The following is a 25905-nucleotide window of genomic DNA, read 5'->3' on the forward strand; positions in this document are numbered from 1 at the left end:
AAGTAAAGGAGACACAGCCTCTTCACATGAAGCCCATTTAAACACTCCAATTTTCATCCAAGCTTCACTTTACTCATATTAACCCTTGCTTTTCTCTGTTCTCCCAATTTAATTTTAGTCCTCACTATAACTTCACCAGTGGGTTTTGGTACCACAGTGCATGGGACTCTCATAACAAGAGGTCCTAGAAACTCCTCTCTTGGACTCCCAGGCCATTTTACATACTCCTGTGCATAAGGCCTTGTGTCCCCAGTAGAGTGTTGAGCCAAGAAACCCTTTCATCAATCCACCTCTTAATTAAATTGGGGAACCATAGCCCCAGGCAATTGGAGGTGAGGTTTCTTTTTGCTCTCTTGCCATATAGCTTTCCAAATTCCTCCAAACTAGGATGAATAGAGCAGATTTGTTTAAAGGCCTTCAATGTTAGGTGACCAGCAGGGATTTCCCATTGGTTCATCCAACCTCTTTTTTTTTTTTTTAACCCCATCAATGTTTGTTTTATTCATCTCGTTTCTTAGATTTTCATCTAGCTGGGATGAGGCCCTTGATGCTCCTCTCTGTCTATCTCTAATCGTTTTAGCGTTTTTCATGATTTTTTTTAGCATAACTTTTTCCTTGGGAAGTCTTAAGGATAGTCACTATACCTCAGGCTAACCAGAATCAGGATTTTCTCCAACATACTCTTTCAGTGGGATCCTTGGGACCAGAGGCTGTAATCGAGACTGTCCAGAATCTATATTTGGCCCATCTCTTACTTTCATTTTATCTATTACAGATTATAATAACCATGGGATTGTATATTTTCTCTTTTTCATATTATTTTGCATTTTCTTATGCATCTAGTGAGCCAGCTTCCCAGGAGATGGATCCATCATCTCAAAATTCCATAAGTAACTTTTACCTCTCACAGCTGATTGCAGCTTAGCTGCTGTTTCACACCATGGGTGATCCTGCTGCCTTTGAATCAGAGGTTCCTCATCCCCTGTTCTTTCATCCTTTCTCTTCCCAGACCGCATGTTTCAGTGAATTAGGGTTGTTGCAGTGATTCTCACCCTTCCTGACACCTACTATTTCATTTTTACCTTAACTGGTATATTGCAGTCATTTCTAATACTAACAACCTGGAGTTAGGCAGACCCCAGGGCTTAAAGGCAAAGTTCTCCTCAAGACTTTCCTCACTTCAGACACTGGCCACAAGCTTCAGGGAGCCCCAGACCAACCCATTTTGCTGACTGACTGGCTACAAATTCAGGGACTCCGGTGGTCCCCTCAAGTTGGATAATTTGCTAAAATGACTCACAGATCTCAGGAAGATGCTATACTTAGAATTATAGTTTTATTATTAAGGATACACATAGGGCGAGGCCTGGGAAGGAACACAGAACTTCTATGCCTTCTTATGAAATCAGGGCACATCACCCTCCCAGTATATCAGTTATGTTCACCAATGAGGAAGCAACCCTGAGTTTTTATGGGATTTTTATTACATGGGCATGATTAATTAAATTATTGGCCACATGATTGAACTCAATTTCCAACCCCCCTATCTCCCTATCCCCAGAGTTCAGGGAACTGAATATGCTTAGGCCTTCTGATGACCATCTCCTATTCTGAAGCTATATAGGGGCTCACCAAGAGTCTCCCCACCAGTATAACTAAGACATTCCTAATCACTCAGGAAATTCCAAGGGTTGTTGAAGGTCCCTGCAAGGAACCCAGGACAAAAACCAGACAAACTACTAATTATACCACAGGGAACTGTGCACTGACCCCAGAGAATTAAACAGTACAAGACACATTGCCTGGTATTATAGTAGACACTTGGCACATTTTTCTTTTGTGAAATATGATTGTCTGATGTCATATTTGTCCAAATCAGAGTTCTGAAAATTACAAATTACATCTAGATTTGGACTTGCCATTGTAGATCTTATGGAGGAGTGAAGCCATACCATTACATTAATAACTATTCTAAATAGGGAATATGTTTTAGGAAGAAGTATTCAGTTCCACTGTTTTTTAAGAAATATAACCCCATTGATAAGTAGGAATTTGATGCTGCTGCTCTTCTATGCTGATAGATACTCTGTGGTTTAAAGGGTTAAATAATTTCTCATTAGGATATAATAATACACTGAAGTTTACCGATAAAAATTCTAATTTAATACGTTAACTCATGCTTAATTTTTTTTTTTCAAGTAATCTTCCTTTTTGAGGCATCAACTGGAAAACCATTAGGCGATGGGAAACTTCTTTCTCATAAGGTAATGGACATTAGCTACTTCTAATGTAAATAGCCACTGTTTAAAAATAGCCACTTTTTAAAATTAATGTTTTCATTTTAAGTCAAAAAACATAGAAATTAATTTTTTAAGTTATCTATAGTAATTGCCTCATCCTCCACTTTATTTTTATTTTTTAAGTTTTAATTTATTTATTCATTTTTAAGTAATCTTTATAACCCCACATGGGGCTTGAATTCATGACCCCAAGATCAAGAGTTGCATGCTCTTCTGAATGAGCCAGCAAGGCACCCCTAGAAATCAGTTTTATATTTAAACCCTACTAGAGTATTTTGCCTAAAAATGTCACAAAGACTGAACACTAGTGAACTCTGTAATGGAAAGCTATTTATACAAATTAAATGGATAAAATAATCTGATTTATATGTCTTTATTAAGGCTATTTACTGCTTTTTAATAATATATTCTATGTTGATTAAACTTTTAGTACTTATCAGTAAATAAAAATGTTTTGCTTTTCTAAACAATTTGTAGTTTTCCCATTGACCAGTCTTTAGCCAGCATTTTCTTTTAGGTTTTAACACTGTAGTTAAACTGAAAAAAAAAAAAAGTTCTATAGAAGGACAAAAAGATCTTGAAGTTGCTTACTGGTTTTTGATTTTTAGCATTAAAATAAAGGAGCACATTTTATTTATTCTAATAAGAGATATATTCAGGTTTAGATATGTTTTTACTTTATTGTTCAATGCCACTAGTGAAGCATTAGTCTGTATTTTATTTTCCTCTTTTTGTAATTATTAGTTTGAGTTTGAATAACAAGTAAACTCATAAGGTTCAGAAACAAAAAAGCATAAAGTATACAGGGAAAAAGTCTCCCTACTATACCTGTTTCTTATCAGTACAATTCTCTTCCACCAAATAAGTAACAAGCATTATGTTTTTGGTAAGATTTTTATTTATTTGACAGAGATCACAAGTAGGCAGAGAGACAGGCAGAGAGAGAGGAGGAAGCAGGCTCCCTGCCAAGCAGAGAGCCCGATTCAGGACTCGATCCCAGGACCCTGAGACCATGACCTGAGCTGAAGGCAGGGGCTTAACCCACTGAGCCATCCAGGCACCCAGTAGCAACCATTATTAAACTCCATTTTCCTTCCAGAAACTTTTTTAGTGCATATATATAAACAAAACTGATATATGTTCTTTCCCCCCTCTTTTACAAAAATGTGACATACAACTCTGTATGTTGCTTTTCTCACATAAACTGTTCCTGGAGATCTTTCTGTATCAGTACATAAAGTACTTTCCCAATCCTTTTCCCCTCACCATACAGTATAACATTTTATGTGTGTATCAATTTATTTGACCTGTGTCCAAATGATGGGACATTTAAGGTACTATTATACCTTCAAAAAAACCCAAAATCAATCCTAGCAAGTCTAAAAAAATAAAAAAGTCTTAACAAGTCTTAAGACAGTAAGTAGTAAATAAATCCCTCTTGGATTCAGTTGAAGTGAATCCACACTGAACCATATAAGGAAAGTCCTTTAACTATCTAGTGTAATCGTGTAAGATAATGCATTATGCCAGAAATACTTTGTTATATGGACAGAACACTAATCTTAAAGTCAGAAATCTGAATTTTAAATTCTGGATATGCTTGTCACTAGTTTTTCTGAGCAAAATCACTTAATGGCTATACATGTCAGTCTTCTTGTCTATAGAGTAAGTATAGGACTACTTACTTTACAAGGTAAAGTACCTTGTACCTTGTATAGTATAGTTCCTTGTATCTACAATACAAGGTAGTTTCCTGTTTCACAGGAAATATGAAAGAATGTGTAAAATCTAAAACCCTAAAAACACAAGATATTTTCATAAATCTACTGTTAAAAATCTTTTAAAATTATAGGCTTTCTATTTAGAGTAAATTTTGTTATGGAATGTATTAATTAAAGTAGACCTCTCTTGTGATATTCAGACTTGCCTCGCCCTTTCACTCCGTCTACTAAATGTAAAACAGGAGGACAGATAGAAATGTTTCTCAACGAGCATCTGGGTGGCTCGTTGGTTGAACTGAGCATCTGACTGGGGTTTGACTCAGGTCATTATTTCTTGGGTCATAGGGCTGAGGCCCACCTCCTCACTGAATGAAGTTGGGCTCCAAGCTCAACTGGGAGTCTGCCTGATGATTCTCTCCTTTTCCCTCTTCCCCCACTGGTACACACACTCTCTCTCAAATAAATAAACACATCTTAAAGAAAAAGAAATGTTTCCCAGCTTATGAAGTTTCAAAAAAATACACATTATTTGTAGTGTTTTAAGGGGCATCTTTCCCTTGTAAATTAAAAAAAAAAGTAACTGTGCTTTAGCTTTTGAGTTATACCAGTAGTTTAAAATTACTTAACATTTTTATTACTTTTATCATTCCAAGTAGGGAGTGATATTTAATTGATCTTTAAGTAAATAGATGTTCTTGTAATTAAATAATTTAAATGATCTGATGTCAGGCACTAAAGCTAATCCAGTATTTTCACTTTTCTAAATTTTAGAATGAAATTTTGGAAATTGCTCTGGATCAAAAGGGACTTACCAATGATAGAAAAATTGCCTTCATTGATAAAAATAGAGATCTCTATATCACTTCAGTGAAACGATTTGGGAAGGAAGAACAAATTATCAAACTTGGTAAAATAATTATAATACATTTAAAATTTGATTACTTTGAATTTTCTTGAATCTACTGTCATATTTATACTAAGTAGCATACTTGCTTGAATTAATCTGTGAATAATGCTTTAGTATAACCTTTCTTAACTACTTAACACCACTTAAATAGCAAGTCTTTATCTGCTACAGCTACATTAACATTGAAAGAAATACTTATAAATTGAGTCATAATGGTTCTAGATAAAATACTCAAATATTTCCATACATTTTTAAATGAGTTTTTGCACATTTTCACCATTAAATGATCGGAAAATATAGTCATACCTACCGAAATTAGAAGGGGTCCTGTATGTCAGTTTATTTTATTTTATTTTTTTTTTAAAGATTTTATTGATTTATTTGACAGAACCCCCCAGGCGCCCCTGTCAGTTTATTTTTTAAAGTATTTTTAATACTTACTGTAGTGGAACTAATAGTACCTTAACATTCTTTTTAAAATAAGGAACAATGGTGCATACTTTGGCCTGGAGTGATACATGTAATATCCTTTGTGGACTTCAAGATACTCGATTTACAGTGTGGTATTACCCCAATACGGTTTATGTGGACAGAGACATTTTGCCTAAAACATTATTTGAAAGGGATGCAAGGTAAAATTTTACTGCTGGAATTATTTGTTGTGATAAATAACTCTAAAGTGTCATGTTTTTGCCCCTATAATTTCAATCCCGCAAGGTACCTTTCAGTCTACTCAGTCAATGAAATTGCTTAGCTAATGCTAGCTTAATGAGTTTTAAGTGTTGGAGTCAATTTGAAAGTATTGTATAATACTATTATATTTATTTGTTACTTCTATGGATATAGTTTTCCTTATATAATTTTCAAGCCTGAGGTTGTTTAATGTAACTTAGGTAGTTTCTTTCAGTGTGTTTTAGTGGTTTTAATATGGACATTGTTAAGATTTTTCAGTGATATAAAAAATGTGTCAACCTTTATTCTTTCTCAGATTATCATAAATTACAAATTATTATGATACTTACAGGACTGTATGTGTTTCTAGAATTGAATTTTTAAATTAATATTAAAGATAGAAAAACTATATAAGGCTACTGAAGAGGTTTTTTTTTTTTAATTTTACAGGCTTCAGAAAATACATGTATATTCCTAAATTCTCTAAGAAATAACAAGATCTCTCACTCTTGACAAAATAAGAATACAAAGCTTCTTAGCTCCAAACCTTGGCTTAACTTTCAAATCTATTCTGAGTTCATTTTAATATTCAGTTCATAACTTTAGCAAAACCAGAGAGGATCATTTTAAAAGTATTTAAACTAATGAAGAGAAGTTAGTCTCTTGAAGTTCATCTCTTTTTATTAAGAGCCTTGGAATCACCTTAATTTTTTATTGGTTTATACTTTCAAAAGTGAATGCTGAGATTTTTAAACATTTGTGTAATTTACCTTAAGACTTAGGGGGGGAAAGTTTATTTCAAATACTTTTAAGCATAGCTCTCAAATACGTAATAATTTTTTTTAACAAATTCTGTGTGTTTCACCAGTATTACATCATATTACATCACATTACAATTTGTGAAAATGAGGATAGAAATAAAACAAAATGAAAATTAGGAAGGATTTTAGAACTCATCATTTTCCGTGACCAACAAATGAGGGGAAAATGATTTACTAATGAGCTTGAGAGGGATTCCTGAGATTTTTTTCCCCCAGTCTACCTCCACTTTCAATGATATTTCACAGTAATCTTTTACTGTTTATCAGGTTGACGTTAAAACACTTCTGGGGATAGAGGTTCCAGAACTCCCTAGATAAACCATTGGCTATTTTGTCCCTGTTAGTAGTCATGATGCACTGCTTAAAAATCCCTCATAACTCATTTGCAAATTGCCATTTCTTTTTTTTTTTAAATTTTTTTAATTTAATTTTGTTTTTTCAGTATTCCAAGATTCATTGTTTATGCACCACACCCAGTGCTCCATGCAATACGTGCCCTCCTTAATACTCACCACCAGGCTCACCCAACTCCCTACCCTCTTCCCTCCAAAACCCTCAGTTTGTTTCTCAGAGTCCACAGTCTCTCGTGGTTCGTCTCCCCTTCCAATTTCCCCCAACTCACTTCTCTCCATCTCCCAACGTCCTCCATGTTATTCCTTATGCTCCACAAGTAAGTGAAACCACAAGTAAGTGACTCTCTCTCCTTGACTTATTTCACTCAGCGTAATCTCCTCCAGTCCTGTCCATGGTGATACAAAAGTTGGGTATTCATCCTTTCTGATGGAGGCACAATACTCCATTATACATATGGACCATATCTTCTTTATCCATTCGTCTGTTGAAGGGCATCTTGGCTCTTTCCACAGTTTGGCAACCTATGACCATTGCTGCTATGAACATTGGGGTACAGATGGCCCTTCTTTTCACTACATCTATATCTTTGGGGTAAATACCCAGTAGTGCAATTGCAGGATCATAGGGTAGCTCTATTTTTGATTTTTTAAGAAACCTCCACACTGTTTTCCAAAGTGGCTGCACCAACTTGCATTCCCACCAACAGTGTAAGAGGGTTCCCTCTCCACATTTTTTCCAACACTTGCTGTTTACGGTCTTGTTAATTTTGGCCATTCTAACTGGTGTAAGGTCGTATCTCAATGTGCTTTTGATTTGAATCTCCCTGATGGCTAATAATGATGAACATTTTTTCATGTGTCTATTTGTCATTTGTATGTCTTCTTTGGAGAAGTGTTTGTTCATGTCTTCTGCCCATTTTTTGACATGATTATCTGTTGAGTGTTGAGTTTGAGGAGTTCTGTATAGATCTTGGATATCAGCCCTTTGTAGTGTCATTTGCAAATATCTTCTCCCATTCCGTGGGTTACCTCTTTGTTTTGTTGACTGTTTGCTTTGCTGTGCAGAAGCTTTTGATCTTGATGAAGTACCAAAGGTTCATTTTCGCTTTTGTTTCCTTTTGCCTTTGGAGAAATGTCTTGAAGTTGCTGTGGCTGATGTCGAAGAGGTTACTGCCTATGTTCTCTCTAGCGTTCTGATAGATTTTTCCTCACGTTGAGGTCTTTTATCCACTTTGAGTTTATCTTTGTATATGGTATAAGAGAATGGTTGAGTTTCCTTCTTCTGTACATAGCTGTCCAATTTTCCAAGCACCATTTATTGAAGAGACTGTCTTTTTTCCACTGGATATTTTGTTCTCCTTTGTTAAAGATTATTTGACCATAGAGTTTCGGGTCTATATCTGGGCTTTCTACTCTGTTCCACTGATCTGAGTGTCTTATTTTTGTGCCAGTATCTCAAATATGTAATAATTTTTGCCAAATTAAACTACTGTATTTTGCTCCAAGAGTATGGCAAATTAGATTCGAATGTTTGTTTAAATATATACATTCTACCTAGAGTTAACATTTTTGTGGGTGAATTTTGGAGATTTGGAGACTTTATATCTGTATCAAGGGTAAACTTCCCAAATTTAGTGTATATGAAAGATTTTGCTCAGAACATAAATTATACTTTGCTTTTTTCCAACAGTGAATTTAGTAAAAATCCCCATATTGTGAGTTTTGTTGGAAATCAAGTAACTATAAGAAGAGCTGATGGCTCACTGGTTCACATCAGCATATCACCATATCCTGCTATTCTCCATGAATATGTAAGCAGTTCAAAATGGGAAGATGCTGTAAGACTTTGTCGCTTTGTTAAGGTACTTTACATTTTAGATCCCTAATTATGTATATATTGCATATTTACATAGGTCTTTGTGCAAAATAAGAAATGATAACAGCTAAGGGCTGGAAAAATCATAGGTCTTTTTAATGAGTGAAAACATAAGCAATACAAGGGGATAGATACTGCTGTGTGATTTATTTTGGAAGAAGCTATAGATTAAATGATTCCCAAGTTTTACCACCACAGAGATTTTAATTTATTCGATCTGGGATGAATCCTAGGCATATTTTTTAATTCCTCAGATGGTTTGTACACTTAAGGTTAAGAACCTCTACTTTAGATCAGCAGTTCCCAGCTTGGTTGAATCCAGTTTTTTCAAGTATATTTGACCACAGTACTTTTTAATTTTACATGGCTTAGCAGCCCTTAGAATATACTTTTAAAATGACTTTTAGATGCTTTCCCTTACAATGAGTTGTTGATGGCAATCTGCGATAATAGCATCATATGAGAACCTATTTCTCTGGTTCCTTGTAAGTTAAATTCTTTGACCTCATCAAAAAGACTGGAGGGTTTATAACCCTTAATTATCTTAAAAGTATGTCAGAAGTTCAAAAATAAATCTTTGATAATTAGAAATGAAAATTTGCAGAAATTTTATTCAAAAGAAATTCTTTATCTATTATTAAGGTATTTCAACAAAGTAGTCACATGTAATTTCCACATCATTAATTAAATCAGTAGTTTTTTCAGTGCCATGCTCAGCAAAGTTTAATTTTTTCATTAAAAAGCAACTTTAATGTATTTTAAATCATTGCTTATTTTAAGGCAGTTCTGCTCATCATTGAAATAATTGTTCTCCTATTTCACTTTAGGAGCAAACCATGTGGGCTTGCCTAGCTGCTATGGCAGTTGCTAACAGAGATATGACCACTGCAGAAATAGCCTACGCAGCAATTGGTGAAGTAAATAATGTTTACTTATCTGTATGTTTGTGGTTTTTCTTACCATAATTTGTTACATTGCTGTCACTACCCACTTTGTATATTGTTTTCTTTTTTTAGATTGATAAGGTTCAGTACATTAATTCTATAAAAGAGCTTCCATCTAAAGAATCAAAAATGGCTCACATATTAATGCTTAGTGGGAATATACAGGAGGCTGAAATGATACTTCTTCAGGCTGGCCTTGTTTATCAAGCAATCCAGATCAATATCAATCTCTATAACTGGGAAAGGTAATAAAAATGTTTTTCATCAATTCTAAAACCCAACTGATCTTAATACATTCTTCTGTCTACCACTTGGAAAACTACATTTTCCACTGTACTCAATAGTTTTCTTAACATCACAGAAGAATTTATTCACATTTCTATTGGTGAGGAGTTTGCCATTGAAGATTTATGCCTTCTCTAAACTTAAGATTGATTAGAAGTTGAAGTGTGAAGAAGAAAAGAGAGGCTAGGATGTCTCCCGAATTTCTGACTTCAGTAACTGGATAGATGGTGGTATTATTAGTGGATTTGGAAGGGAATATAGTGAATTCAGTGTTAGGCATGTTGGATTTGAAGTATTTGTGAGGAGTAGAGATGTGATAATCGCCCAGGGAGCACTGTGATGGGTCCACGCAGGCCATGTGTGCCCCTCTTTTTTTTTTTTTTTTCTTTTGGCTCCACACATGGGACTTTACTGGGGCCATTACAGGCCGAACCAGTCGGGCACGCCGCTGCGCCGGGGATCCTGGCTCTGCCTCTGCCACTGCTCCTCCAGGAGTTTGTCCTGGATGTTGTTGCCGCTGGGGCTGCTGTCGGGGCTCTGCTTTTTCTCCGGAAACAGGTCGGGGAACGTGAAGGTTTGTCCATGGGCCAGCTGCACATAGGCCACCTTGTAGTCTGGTCTCTTCACCCTGACGTTCCTGTGGTCCCTCTTCCTATTGGAACCATGCTGCACCCTTGTCCGCACGGTGGCCACAGGCATGTTGTAGATACACTCAAGGTAATTCCGGAGGTCCACCCTGGTGATCTCCATGGGGATCCGAAACTGAAACTGCATGGTGTCCTAGGGCTGGGCGGTGCTGGGCCGCACCAGCCGAATGAAGAAGTTTGTTCGGGAGACGCGGAGCTGGGGGTTACCCAGCTGGTACAGGGGGTACAGCATGTTACGCGCCATCGTCGGTTTCCGGGCCACGGATGCTCAGAAGATAGATTTGAACTGGGGATGTAGATTTAGGAGTCATCAGCAAATGGATAGTACTTAAAGGCAGAAGAATGGATGCAATTACTTGGGAAATGTGTAGAGTAAGAAGATCAGCTACGTTTATGGGATGGGCGAAAGAGGAGAAATCTGCTGAAAAACTGGGATGAAGCAGTCATACTGGCAGGGAGAGGTACAGCCATGAGAAGAGATTTGTGATGCTAAGGAAGAAAGGCAGTAGGATTTGAAATGAGGAGTATACAGTAGTAGCCTTCTCTGCATTAGGCTTCAACACAGATTGCTTTCAAAACAAAGTGGCATGCTTCTTCTCTCTGACGTATTAGGTCATTCTCTCAGATATGTCTCTTGGTTAAAAAAAAAAAAGCTATAGGGCTTATATACACCTGAAATTACATTATAAAATTGGCATGCTGATTTTTCCAGGTTTGAAATGCCTTTCATCATCTTGTCTCTCTCAACCTCTACCCTACTATTTTTTTAAAAGCAGATCCCAGTAATCAGATCAGTTTATCTATAATATTTCAGTATGTATCTCAAGGTTTTTAAAAAAAATCTAGCCACAGTACCACGGTCACATTTTAAAGAATTAAAAATAATTCTATTCAGTGTTGTTATTTCTGTGATTGTCTCATGAATGTTTTTATTTGTTTTGTGGTTTGTTTTGTTCAGGATCCAGAAAAGGTCCATACCTTATGATTGATTGATGTGTTCTCAAGTTTCTTTTCATCTTAATAGGTTTTCCTCTTTCTTGTGTTTTCTTGTAATTTTCCCACTGCAGAAACTGGACCAATAGAGTTTCCCCATAGTCTGGATTCTGTTAATTACATCTTTGTGGTGACATTTGACATGTTCCTTTGCCCCTTGAATTAGCCATATTGGTGTTGAATCTAGAAACTTGATTAGATTCGAGTTTAACTTTTTTTTTCCTTTTGGTAAGGCTCAGTCAGAGGTGGTATTCAGTATATTTTCAGTGACTGGTTGCCTGTCTTTTTCTGTTAATCATTACCCAGATCCATTAATTAATTAGAATTCTAGAAGGATAGAATTTAAGTATTGGATGAAAAATATATTACATTGCTTTTCCGATCCCTGAATTTCTATATTTATTTAAGTCCTTTAGAAGGGAACAGATTTCATTTTGTTAATATATGTTATTCCATTTGAGAAGTACAGTCCTGCTGGTTTGTATTTCTGTCATTCCTATTTGAATTTGAAAATTACCTGCAACCAGGGTAGCTCAGATGGTTAAGCATCTGCCTTTGTCCTGGGATCAAGCCCCACATCAGGCTCCCAGCTCAGCGGGGACTCTGCATCTCCCTTTCTCTCTGCCTCTCCCCCTGCTCATGCTCTCTCAGTTTCTGTATCTCTCTGTCTCAAAAGGATAAATAAAATCTTAAAAAAAAAAAAAAAAGGGAAAAAGAAAATTACCTGCAACCTAATAGGTTACAACCCTTAAAGAGTTGTAGGTAAGCAAGTCATCTATTTGATGTTCACTTTGGACATTTGGTGGCAGTCTGTTCTCAAAAATTGAAGTTAAGAGAGGTAGAAATTTTATATAAGTATTAGTAAAAAAATAATTTTTCTACTTCTACCAGTTATATAAAGTGATTTTGCTTCATTCAAGTTATATAAAAGATCATATTTTGAAGTTATAAAATCTTTTTATATAACTTCCTTCTATTTAGAATCAGAGAGGATACATGGATTTATTCCAGCACCATAATCTAATGTCACATTTGTTTGGTTGCCAAATAACCATTTTAAAACTAGAGACAGGCTGTTCCCATAACCCTTATATAATTTGGAGTGAATTCCCTCCTCTGTGTGATAAAGAAACATTTTTTTACCCAGTGTATGCTTTTAGAGAACATTTAAAATAGCGCATATAATTTGAATGTTTACCATTAGCTATTGCTCTTCAATCAGATAATACATATTTTATAATAATGACTATCATATAGATAATACTTAACATCTAGTATCTAAATGCAGTATTAGACCTCATACTCTTTTCTGCATAATTAAATGTACTGATGTTCCATAACAAATTACCTCTTTGGAGATAATTTTCTTTCTGAAAAGCCCCAACCGAGAATAGATGCTTACATATTCCCCACTTGGAATACTTCTGGTTTGGCACAACAAAAATTCCTTCCCCAGTTTTGCTCAGTCATAAAAAAAGGAGCAGGAAATGGCATATTTCAGGTGCCAAAGGGCTGGTTCGCCAGAGTCTCCACTCACATATCCACACTGGAGACAGAGCCTTAGGGATATATAGAGGGTGATAGGGGACAGGATTAGGATTGAACATCTTTATTTCTGCTGCTCATTTTTTGAGACTTTGTGAATTGGTTTTTGCCTTCTTGCATTTCACTTCCGTTCTTCTATGTTGCAGTATTTCTACATTCTTTTCTGTGTATTCTCTTTTTCTCTGAAAGACTTAAAGTCACAGAGGAAGGAGGGAACTTTGTGAGGAGTTTGTGATGGGTAGCAAATACTGATCCTTGGAGTTAGCCATATGGTTTATGCAAATATATTTTTTAAGAAATCATTGTGCTGAATATTGGCATTATCATTTGTATTACACATGACTTATATTTGTAATTTTTATATTGTCTTTAATATTTCTTTCAATTGTCTACCAACTGTCAATTAATGCACAGGGCATATCTAAAATACTTTTTAAAGTGAATATTTAGGCCAAATCAAAGCATGCTAAAAATGAAACACATTTTCCTACTGAAGGGTCACATGTTGCAAAAAATCTAGTCAGTAGTTACTGTTGTCTAAAAGAACAGATTTATAATATTTGTGTCTGATAAATAAATCATGACTGGCGTATTCAGAAGTAATATGTCATATTAGGAGACAAGGGAACTTGAAAAAGAATGTGCTTTAACATCATACTTAGAAACAAGATTACAGGTTACCTGGGTGGCTCAGTCTGTTGAGATTGGCCTTTAGCTCAGGTCATGATCCTGGAACCCCAGGATTGAGCCCTACATCAGGCTCCCTGCTCCACGGGAGTCTGCTTTTCCCTCTGACCTCCTCCCTTTCATGCTCTCACTCACTTGCTCTCTCTCTAATAAATAAAATCTTTAAAAAACACACACACAACAAGATTACAGTGAACAATATAGTATTGATACATATTAATTGGATTATAAATTTTAAATGGCTATTAACTTTTTCTAAGAACCAAATGGCAAAAGGCATTTGTCAGATTTTTATTATCCACAAATTTTAGTTTTATATTTTAAATTTGCTGTGTTATAACATAAAGGATATCAGTATTTAATTGAATATTAAGCAGAATAAATTCTAGACTTTAGATAAATTCTAGAACAATAAATTATAGACTTAAAAATGGTTAAGATAGTTAAACCACTTACATTGGCGGGGGAGTCCATTCACGTGAATTTTATTATGATTTCAATGAATTTTTCAATGAACATTGATCATACATATACTCTGGAGTACTCACCAAAGAGAAATAAAACTTAGATTTCCCTTCAATAAATGTATAGGTTATGGAAGAGACAGACTCATAAATAATAATAATATACTGTAAGTAGTGCTGTAGAAATAATAGTATGCGTAAAATGTTATGGAACACAGATAAGAAAATGGTCATTTATTTCTGCAAAGGAAGTTGATCAGGGAGAAGAGATCATGTTTGATCTGAACCTGGAAGTATAAGTAGTGTAAGTAGGAATTTGAAGTATAAGTAGGAATTTACAAGATGGGTGAGGTAGGGAATGGTGTGTTCCATATTGAGGAATGAGTGGGGAGGGACCAACATAGACCATTTGTCCCACTGTCTTATCCCAAAACTCTACTGTGTATTGATGCTAATACAGGCAATGCTGGTAATCTGTTTTGTTTCTCATTATAGGGCACTTGAATTGGCTGTAAAATACAAAACACATGTTGATACAGTTCTTGCTTACCGTCAAAAGTTTTTGGAGACATTTGGTAAACAGGAAACTAATAAACGATATTTGCAGTATGCAGAAGGTGTAAGTATTATACAGTATTTTATGATAATGTAAATGCTTTATAAGTATATATACTATTTATCTTAATAAGACAAAATTGGAATAATTCATACCAAATCTCTAAAAAATAACTTTTGCCTTATGATATTATAGTCTTATTTTAACTCTGTAATTATAGTACTGATTTTTTTCCGGAATCTTAAAGCCATATGTTTTGTTTTGTTTTTCAAGATTTTATTTATTTATTTGAGAGGGAGTGAGAGAGACAGAGCACAAGTAGGGGGAGGGGCAGAGGGAGAGGGAGCCAGCCACTGGGCTTGATTCTGGGACTCCAGGAAGGCAGGTGCTTAACCAACTGAGCCACCTAGGCGTGCTGTAAAGCCATGTTTTGATTAACTCAAGTCTGTTTTCCTTTTATTTAATTTGTGTTAAAGTTGGGTGCTAATTGATATTTTTATATAAACAATATAAATGGCTGGGATAAAGGTTTCTGACTCCTGAATTTTGTCTTCTACTAGCTGCCCCTCTGCTCCAGGGGAGATACATAAACACACAGGGCATTGGCCAGAAAATGGATACTTTGTCACTTGGCAAAATTTTAGGGAGCTGGTTCGCACCTGGAGAAGAGCCTAGCCCAGGGAGACCTCACTGCCTAGAACTAAAGAAGGCTAAACTTTTGCCTTTCGAATCCCTGCCAGAATCTGAGGTTTCATCACTATAATTAGAAGAAAGTCATTCCAGGATATATCAGCTGACAAGGAGAGGTGGAGCAATTTGCCTAGGTACCTAGAGCAGGACTGTTGTTCGCCACTGGCTTAGATCCATCTAGGCTCAGACTACAGAATAAACGGTTCACCTCTAGCCATGCAGACCCAGGAGCCTTGTAATCCCAAGACAGGGGCAGCCTTGCTCCCAGCTCTGTGAACAGGTTGATTTTCGTAGCCTTTTATTCATTCATTTATTCAAAAAGTCTATATGAGTGTTCACTCTGGCCAGGTACTATGCTGGATGCTGAGTCAGATAGGACTTCTGTTTTTGTGGAGCTTGTAGATGATGTGGGAGTGCTGCTTCTTGGAGACAGAATAAAATGGAATGTTCTGACCTGTCCTAAAGAGCAGGGTAAATTAGATGGATCCTGGGAAGAGCAAAGAAGGTAGGGAGAAGGTACCTTTGATGTCCACTAACATCATCCATTTGCTATATGACTTGAGAAACTCCATCTTTCTCCTCTTGTATAGATTAAAGCACAGTTCTTTCCTACTATGGGTCTTTCACATGTGAGTCTCCTTTACTATTCATTCACACAGAACACTTCATTTCTGGTCACCTCATGTGTGGCTTTGTCCCCCATGCCAACAAACAGTTCTCCAACACCAGCTGGGTGTCCTATAATTTAACTCAACTCTGACACTGTCTACCTGGAGATAGTATCAGATTCCACAGGTAAAGGGCTCAGTCCCACAGGATTGCACCCCACCCCCATCAGATGCTGGTTGCAAGCCCAGGTTATCACCTGTGCTTCTAAGACTAACTAGTTATAGGTCAGAGGTTCCAGTAACCCCTCTTTAGGTTTCACATGCCAGTCACAAGTCCAGGTTTTTAGCTGCACTTCCAGCTCACAGCCTATAATTCAGAGGTCCCATGTCTCTTTTGTTTGATTAATGTGCTCACAGAACTAAGGGAAACATTTACTTACGTTTATTTAAAACACAAGTTTAAGGGCACCTGCGTGGTTCATTCGTTAAACATCTGCGTTTGGCTCAGGTCCTGATCCCAGGGTCCTGAGATCAAGCCCCACGTGGGGCTCCCTGCTTGGCATGGCTTCTCTCTCTCCCAGTCCCCCTGCCTGTTTTCCCTCTCCTGCTGTGTCTCTCTCTGTCAAATCAATAAATAAAAAATCTTAAAAAACAATAAAATAAAATATAAGTTTATTAAAGGATATGATAAAGGCTATGGATGACAACCAGATGGAAAGATAGTCAGGGCAAGGTTTGGGAAGGCCCTAACTTCAGAAGCTCCTGTCTCTTCAAAGTGGGGTGTGTCGTCCTCCCAGTGTGGATGTGTTCACCAAACCAGAAGCCCTTTGAACCCTGTACTTTGGAATTTTATGGCGGCTTCATCCCATAGATGTGATATATCATTAACTCCATTTTCAGCACTTCTCCTTGCTCAAGAGGATGGGGATCAGGATTGAAAATTCCTAGCTTCTAATCATGGCTTGGTCTTTCTGGTGACCAGCCCCCATGCAGGAGCCATCCAAGAACTCAATCTGGAGTTGTCTCTCTCTCCTTTTTTTTTTTTTTTTAATTTTATTCATTTATTTGAGGGAGAGAGAGAGCACAAGCGGTGGGGGGGAGGCAGTGGGAGAAACAGAGTCCCAAGGATCAGGGAGCCCAATGTGGGGCTCCATCCCAGGATCCCAGGATCATGACCCAAGCTGAAGACAGCACTTAACTGACTGAGCCACCAGTCACCCTGGAGTTGTCTCTTTAAAAGAAAAAAATGCTCCTTGGGGCGCCTGGGTGGCTCAGTGGGTTAAAGCCTCTGTCTTCAGTTCAGGTCATGATCTCAGGGTCCTGGGATTGAGCCCCCCATTGGGTTCTCTGCTCAGCGGGGAGCCTGCTTCTCCCTCTCTGCCTGCCTCTCTGCCTACTTGTGATCCCTCTCTCTGTCAAATAAATAAGTAAAATCTTTTAAAAAAAGAAAAAAAAATGCTCCTTTAACTCAGGAAATTGCAAAGGTTGCAGGAGCCCTGTGTCAGTAACCAAGGTCAAAGACCAAATATTAGAACAAAAGATGCTCCTAGTGTTCTTATCACTTAGGAAATTAAGAGTTTCAGGAGTTCTCTGCCTGGAACTGGGAGCCGAAACCAATATATATATTTTCTGTTATCTCACACCATATTTAGCACACTGAGTGTTGTGATCTACATTTTTGCACTTCAGAACCATTCTTAGAGTTTCTTCAATGCAGTTTCAACATCTGGATCTGGGATAGACACGAGTTGTCTATTTCTTGGTAGGAAGGAGTGTATTTTTTTGTTTGTTTGTTTATTTGAGAGACACTTGTGGGCTGAGCAGGGAGCCAAACGATTGGATGCTCAATTCCAGGACTCCCAGATCCTGACCTGAGCCAAAAGCAGACGTTTAACAGACTGAGCCTCCCAGGTACCCAGAAAGGGGTGTATTTTACAGATGTTCCACAGACTTTTTGTTTCATTCAGAACTTCAGTACTGAAAATGAATCCTCTAAGAGTTTGGGCTCTGAGAACTTACTATACTATTGGGACAAATTCAGGGCCCCTGGGATCCCTGAGGACGACACTCTTAATTCACAGAATATAACAGCCGCCATTACCACTACAGGGCTAAGCAGACCAGAGAATCACCGATCACTTGACCTTTTTGTCACAGTTTTGAAAAAATGATGAGATGTTAAAACTGAGCACCTGGGGCACCTGGGTGGCTCAGTGGGTTAAGCCTCTGCCTTCGGCTTAGGTCATGGTCTCAGGGTCCTGGGATCGAGCCCTGCATCGGGATCTCTGCTCAGCAGGGAGCCTGCTTCCCCCCTCTCTCTGCCGGCTTCTCTTATGACCTCTTTTTCTATCAAATAAATAAATAAAATCCTTTAAAATAAAAAAAAACAGCATTCACATTAAATTCACTTGATTGCATAATTTTTAAACAGATTCATATTACTCTGTTTCTTCATCATCCTTGCCATCAATATTTTTTTTTTGGTATTTTCACATTAGGTGCTTTAGAGGATGTAGAAAATATAATACTTACCTTCAAATTTTTAATTATCATAATTTATAAATATTGCATTATTATAATCAAAATATTTTAGGTATCAAAAATTTAACATTGTTACCTTTTTTCTTATTATCTATGTATGCAGCTGTTACCAAAATGTAATAACTTCAATCACAAGAGTGGCAGAAATCTTCAAATGGGGTAACTAGAACAACATGACTTTGGTATTTTGAGGGTTTTTTTTTTAAACCCTGAAACTATATAGGTTACCTTGACTCCCCATGGTCCTGTGTTCTAATATCCTCCTTTTTTTTCTTCATTAATGTAATTTGGAAGCTAACTAGAAATTACAAAGCAGTATTTTAAGATGAAAATTACTTTTTACTTAAAAATTCCCACTGTTTATCTAAGCCAAAATTTTGATTATATAAACTTGAGAACTATGAGTTAAATACAAAGAGATCATTAAAAACTGAGAAATTAGGGGAGCCTGGGTGGCTCAGTCAGTTGAGCATCTGACTTTCTCTCAGCTCAGGTCCTGATCTCAGGGTCATAAGATCCAGCCCTATAATGGGCTCTGTGCTGAACGTGGAGCTTGCTGGAGGTTCTTTCTCTCCCTCTCGCCCTACCCATTCTCACTTTCTCTCTCTCTCTCACACACACACACACACACACGCACACCCAAAAGAAATAAATCTTTTTTAAAAACTGAGAAATTTATTCTGGATATGTGGTGAATTCTGGTGGGCTCGCAGTGCATAGTGTGAAACCTTATATGTGAAAAGTTTCATATACAATTGTACTTACGAGTTCTGAAATGTTATTTGGACATTTCTTGTTTAAAATATGGAAACCTGGGATTCATACAAAATGGACTGTCTTCTAAGAACCCTAACTAGAGTCATTATCCCTGGTCTACAATAGTGTTCAATAAATATTTGTAAAATAATCTGCAATTCTGGCAAATAAAATTTACTCTACTGAATATATTCTGTACAAGAAGAAAAGCAGAAAAACCAGGAAATGTTTAAAACATTATTCCAGGAGAAAGAAAACAGTGGAAATATAAACAAACCAATAGCTTGGGGGCAGAATTTCAGAAGGTATAGAATTTTGAAAAAGATTGAGAAGTTCAGACACACCACTTCAGGCATAGCTACTTTCTAAGCTCTTTTGCAGGCTTTAAAGCCTTATAACTTTATGAGGTCCTGAGACACAAAACCCAAGAGAAATTGTTAGGTGATAGCTCATCTGTTAGGTAGTTACCTTTTCTTTATTCAGTATTTATTGAGCACTTTGGGCAGACAATGTACTCCCCTTGCTACTTTGAATATAAAAGTCAACATGGCAGACGCTGACCAGGTAGGAGATTACTATAATAGATCCACCAGAAGATGGAAAGGGTAAGATTAATGTAAAAAAAAAATTTTAAAAATCGGTTGTAAAATCAAGAGAACGCTGTGGCTCGGGGTGGGAGGAGAGGTGGTTAAGTTGGCCAGCAAGACACTTGAGAGCAACGTCAACATTTCTAATATGGGTGACTGGTAGATGGGGAGAGATACCATTAATCTAGATAAGGAACATGAAAATATACATGTTTTAGACCTTTTGAGTTTGAATACATGAAAATACACATTTTTTGTTTGAAGTCCCAGTAGGGTATCCAGGCGGGATACCATAATGGGCAATTGGAAATATAATTGTGAATACTGAAGATATTGACAAAGGAGCAATCAGGACGTGATAAATAGATTTATGGTCATGACCATGTAGGCATAGTAGAAGCTATGTGAGTTGATGTGATCTCCTAGGGAAAGTATGAAAGTATAAAAAGGTTGTGGTTGGAACCCTGATGAATACTAACAGTTCGGAGTTTGTCTAGGGAAAAGATACAGGAGGGGAAAAGAACATTTAGAAAACGAAAAAACATTTAGAAAGGACAGCGCAAACCAGGAGCGAGTGATATAAAGTCCGAGAGATTTTTCAAAGCACTGTGGTCAACAAGGTCCAGGGAATGTTTCTACACTAGGGCCGTTTTCTTCCTTTTGTCATCATGCTCTTCCCCAGATATATGCATGGACTCATTCGTCTCTTGTAGGTCTTCAAATCAGCTTCTCAGGGAGGCCTGTTCTTACCACTCTGTTTGAAACATAACACCCATTCCCTCCAATGCCACACCTGGCGCCACACACTGTTTCCCTTCCCTGTTTTCAAAACTCTTACCACTTCTCACATTTTGTATATTTTTATAGACTCCATTGTTACCTTTGCTATTCTTTCTATGAAGACTGATTTTTATCTTTTGGTTCACTGCTGAATCATTGCACCTAGAACAATCTTTGGCATATAGTAAGCACCAAATATTTTTTGACTGCGTAGTTGAATCATATATAGGATGAGAATAAAAATACTTAATCGTGGCATTAGTGAAAAGTTTATGAAGTATAGTAGGAACATGGCCACATTACAGTGCTCTGGGGAGAAAATGAGAGTCCGGAATGAGAAGAATGAGAGTGGTGGTTTGCAGGGAGACAGTATTGAGGGGAAGGATGTAAGGAGCAGCCAGTGAAGAGAAGGAAATAGAATATGTAAGTGATAACTGAAGGCAGATGTCCCTTCTGGGGAAGTGGAAGAAGATGGGATTGGGGACATATGTGAAGAGGTTAGCCTAACACAGAAGTGAAAGAGCTAGAGATGGATACAGATGTAGATAAGTTTGTGTGAAGAAGGAAATTAAGTGAATTCATGTCTGATGGCCACTTTTTTCTCTGTAAAGAGGAAGCTGATTTTCAGCAGAGAGTAAGAGAGCGGATGGAAAGCCATTTGGTATGATTTTGAAATACTTCCATGTGAATAAGAATAATTTACCAGGGACTAGAATAAGAAGTGCCAAATAGTACTGACCCTCCCTATAGTATAAAAAGATGTATCTTCGTTTAGAAGTCAGTCACTTGAAAGTTGTCATGAATACATCCTTATCTAATACCCACTAGTAAAAATACTCTAAGAACTAAATTATCTGTAGAACACTATTCTAAAACTGGATTAATGCCAGAGTGAAAATGAAACATTTATTTTCAGTAGGATAGCTATCAACTGACACCCTCATCTGTACTATGACAAGTGACTAATACAGATATCATCAATTTGCTTGATGGACTTCTGGTGCAACAGAGTGACAGTTGTATAGTGCACGGTTAATGTATGGTTTTATTGTGATGGATTTGAGAAACGAGTGTAAGTCAATTCAAGGCTGGAAGAAGGCCAAGACATTAATCAAGTCTTGTCTTTCTCTTTGCGAATGTTTTGTTAGACATAGAAATGAGTGTTTTGCCGTTTAAAAATATAAGCTCTGACCTGATTGAAAAATCAGTCTTTCAAATAATTTAACATTTGTTCTACCTTTCATTGAGCTTTCACTTGCGTCTTACCACAGACATTCATCTTCTATGAGTAAGCAGGATTCTTTTAACTCATCTACTTTATATATTGTAGAAAAGTATATGGAATTATCTTCTTAAAAAAATTGACCCAAATATCCACAAATTACAGAAATTTAGTTGAAGGATATTAGAATAAAAAAGAACCACATACTTAGTTCCATCAACTTCCAGCACAAAATAAAAGAGGTGTGGGGGTACCTCGGAGGCTCAGTTAAGCTCTGACTCTTGATTTCTGCTCATGTCATGATCTCAGAGTTGTAGGACGGGACTGCTCCTGGCTCCACGCTCAGCAGAGTCTGCTTGAGATTGTCTCGCTCTTTCTCTCTTCCTTTGCCCCTCCCCCCGTGTACGTGCTCTCTCTCTCCCATCCTCCCTCTCTCATATAAAGCTTTACAAAAAAAAAAAAAAAAGGCATGGGGTCCTGATAAGGTTAAATTAATCTCCCAGGTACTTGAAAGAAATCCACTCAGGCAGCATGTAGTACTTCAGTCTGGTTTAATGCTACTTATTTCACACAACTCTGCTATGTGGAGGTGAAAAACCTATTCACTTTCGGCTCAGTCTCAAAGTTTGGGTTTATTTCATTGTAAATCATTTAGTTTAATCTAGGCCCCAATTTTTCTGTGTCTTTCCTGAGAGAATACTCATTCCTAAAGCAGTGATCTCCAAACTTTTATAAACAATAGAATGCTTTTTCCTAAATAAATTTTTCATAGAACTCAGAGTGGAGTCCATTACTAACATCCAGTGTAATGAGCTTAGGGGAAAGGTAGGGCAGAGGGTACTGCATCATGGGTCAAAGGGAAGAACAGGGGTGCCTGGCTGACTCTTGATCTCCCATTTGTGAGTTTGAGCCCCAGGTTGGGCCTCGAGTTCTTAAGAAAAAAAAAAAAAAAAGGAAACAAGAATGGTAACACTTGTGATTGTTTTTGTGTCCCCAGCCTTGCTTACCCACTGTGCTTCCTTTAATATCTTTTTTGCCATTGTCTAAACCTTCAACATGTCTATATTACTTAAAAAGTTGTTGTCAAGCAGCCACATTTTCAGAGTATGCTCAGGAGAAGCAAGTGCTCCTCTATCCTTCCTTATAACTAGGCTTCTAATGGAAACCTCGGTATTTAAGAGGTAAAGTGCTAACCCATGGCTTCATGGCGAGGACCCTGTCCATTTTTCTCCTTTTTCACCTCCTCTTGTCCCTGAGGCACCAGTGCTGAATCCTAAGACTCCAGGGGACTCTGTAGATATACCTTCTATAAATAGCTGCAACTAGATTTTGGTCTTTTCAGTCATAATAAGTATCTTTGCCTTTTGTTGTGGTAATTGTTCTCTTTGATCTTATTCTTAAAGGTATTTTTTTAGCATTTTATGACTTGTCTTTCATGCTCTCTTTTTTTGCTAGTGATTTAGAAGCTATTTTATTTTTGTTTGCTCTTGGTTACCTTGAATTAAGCAAAAATATGTTATACTATATCAGTATGTTTCTTCTTTTCTTCTTTTGCAGCTCCAAATAGATTGGGAGAAAGTCAGAGCCAAAATTGAGATGGAAATTACTAAAGAACGAGAGCGATCATCCAGCAGCCAGTCCGGCAAGAATATAGGTCTAAGGCACTAAATTTCTTGCTTACCTCGAAGAAGTTTTACCTTTTGAAACTAATTCTGATTAATCAAGGATTATCATATTTTCAGTGCTAAAAAAAAGGCAGTATCTTTAAGTATAAGCACTTGCTATGCAATACTAAAAGTACATTCAAAAAGACTAATCACAAAGTAATTGACATAATTTCATCTTTTATATATTTTAGTCCAATAATTAGCAAAATATTCTTATATATTTATGTAGTGTTGCTTACATTCCAGTTTTTTGTCTATTATTTTATCCGTGAGTCTTCAGCATGAACAAATATTAATTCTGATAATAAAACATTGGACTCTTAAAAATGTACATTATCATTAATTTTTATTCAACCTCTAAATTTTAAGATGTTCCAAAAGTTAATTTATACAAGAAAAATACATGAGGATGGATTTATGAAAATGTATGTATATTTGTACATCAGTGTTCATAGCAGGATAATTCACAGTAGCAAAAACGTGGAGAAAAAAGATGTCTATCACCAGATGAATAGATAAACAAAATGTGGTAGAGACATACAGTGGAATACTATTCAGCCTTTAAAAGGAAGGGAATTCTGACACATGCTACAACATGGATGAACCTTGAAAATACTGTGCGAAGTGAAATAAACCAAATATGACCCCACTTATATGAGGTGCCTACAGTAGGGAAGTTCATTGAGACAGAAGAAATAGTGGTTGCCAGTCTCTGGGGGAGGTGGAAATGTGGCGTTATTGTTTAATGAGTACAGAATTCCAGTTTGGGATGAATGAGGTCTAGAAATGGTAATGATGGTTGCACAGCACCATGGATATACTTAATGCCACTGAATCATACACTTAAAAATGATTAAAATGGTAAATTTTGTTCTTACCATTATTTTAGAAATATATCTAGAATAGGCAAAAATTTTTTCCTCATTCCTTTCCTGACTTGAGAATGTTCAGGCACTAGGTCCTGGAGTCCGAATTTGTGAAAATCTTAAATGATAAACCTTTTTGTCTACCTTAATTCAGTATGTCCTAAAATTATTGCCACAAAAGCTTTTGATCACTAACATGAAAACTCTTTAGAAAAAGTCCTCCATGAAGTAAATTTTGGAAAGGTAGATTATAGACTGGGTATATGCATATGCATTAGAAAGTGATTACCTTGGGACACCTGGGTGGCTCAGTTGGTTAAGCGGCTGCCTTCAGCTCAGGTCATGATCCTGGGGTCCTAGGATCGAGTCCCGCATCAGGCTCTTCGCTTGGTGGGGAGCCTGCTTCTCTCCCTTTCCCTGCTTGTGCCCTCTCTCTGTCTCTGTCAAATAAATAAATAAAAATCTTAAAAAGAAAAAAAAAGAAAGTGATTACCTCTCTCACCCCCATTTTAATGAATATATTTAGATTTCTTTTATGAAAATATTTCTTTTCCGCGTATTTTTCTTTTTTTTAAAGATTTTATTTACTTATTTGACAGGCAGAGATTACAAGTAGGCTGAGAGGCAGGCAGAGAGCAAGAAGGAGGAAGCAGGCTCCCTGCTGAGCAGAGAGCCCGATGCAGGGCTAGATCCCAGGACCCTGGGATCATGACCTGAGCTGAAGGCAGAGGCTTTAACCCACTGAGCCACCCAGGTGCCCCAGCATATTTCTTTACTGGAATGTTGAAATGTTCTGTTCTTCATCCAGCTGCTGGGTGTAAGAGTGAGTTCAGTTTGTGAGATATGATTGAGCAGTTTTCTTATAAGTTGTATTTATTTATACGTTTTATATTGTTATATTCCAATAAAGAGTTTAAAAAGAAAAATGGTTAAAAGGGTAAATTTTATATTTATTTTACTATAATTTAAAAAGTTAAAAAATATGAAATATGTCTGCATTCTAACAATTCTGATACCAACAAGGTGTTCTACAATTCAATTCTGACATTACCCAGAGTTAGTGTCAGGTCCCACAAACTAGAGGACAGGATCTCCAACCAGACTGCTCGTATTTTAGTTGCCAGCCATATGCGGGGTCCCCAGGATAGCCACACTTCTGACTTGGCTGCAAATTTGAGGATTCCTACCATACCCACTTTAGGTTTGATAGTTCACTACAATGACTCACTGAACTCACTAAAATGCTTTACATTCAACTACAGTTTTATTATAAAAGACACAACCCAGGAGCAGCCAAGTAAAAGAGATGCATAGAGCAAGGTCCAAGAGAAAGGAGAGATCTGGGGGGACAGCAGGGCAGCATAGGGCTTCCATGCCCTCTCTTCATGTGATCCAGGACCGTCATCCTCCCCGTACA

The 25905-nt window shown here is 37.0% G+C and overlaps 1 protein-coding gene and 1 pseudogene across 8 annotated transcripts in view; one reads left to right on the plus strand and one right to left on the minus strand.

Annotated features, from left to right (window-relative positions):
* The window catches only part of IFT80 (intraflagellar transport 80), a 108077-nt gene extending 84128 nt beyond the window's left edge, over positions 1–23949 (plus strand). For 7 of the 8 annotated variants that reach the window (XM_032342780.1, XM_032342771.1, XM_032342760.1 and 4 more), the window contains 8 exons: positions 2200–2264; positions 4793–4928; positions 5413–5560; positions 8465–8636; positions 9478–9567; positions 9667–9839; positions 14711–14834; positions 23513–23949. In XM_032342780.1, the coding sequence (XP_032198671.1) occupies positions 2200–2264; positions 4793–4928; positions 5413–5560; positions 8465–8636; positions 9478–9567; positions 9667–9839; positions 14711–14834; positions 23513–23623 (1019 nt within the window). In that variant the 3' untranslated portion in view covers positions 23624–23949. Of the gene's footprint in view, positions 1–2199; positions 2265–4792; positions 4929–5412; positions 5561–8464; positions 8637–9477; positions 9568–9666; positions 9840–14710; positions 14835–23512 lie in introns of those variants that run through there. The other variant, XM_032342815.1, reaches the window with a different exon arrangement.
* Positions 9927–10817, minus strand: LOC116590685 (annotated as a pseudogene).
* Positions 23950–25905: the final 1956 nt, after the last annotated feature.

The sequence above is a fragment of the Mustela erminea genome, chromosome 1, assembly GCF_009829155.1.
Source record: "Mustela erminea isolate mMusErm1 chromosome 1, mMusErm1.Pri, whole genome shotgun sequence".
NCBI classification, from domain to species: Eukaryota; Metazoa; Chordata; class Mammalia; order Carnivora; family Mustelidae; genus Mustela; species Mustela erminea.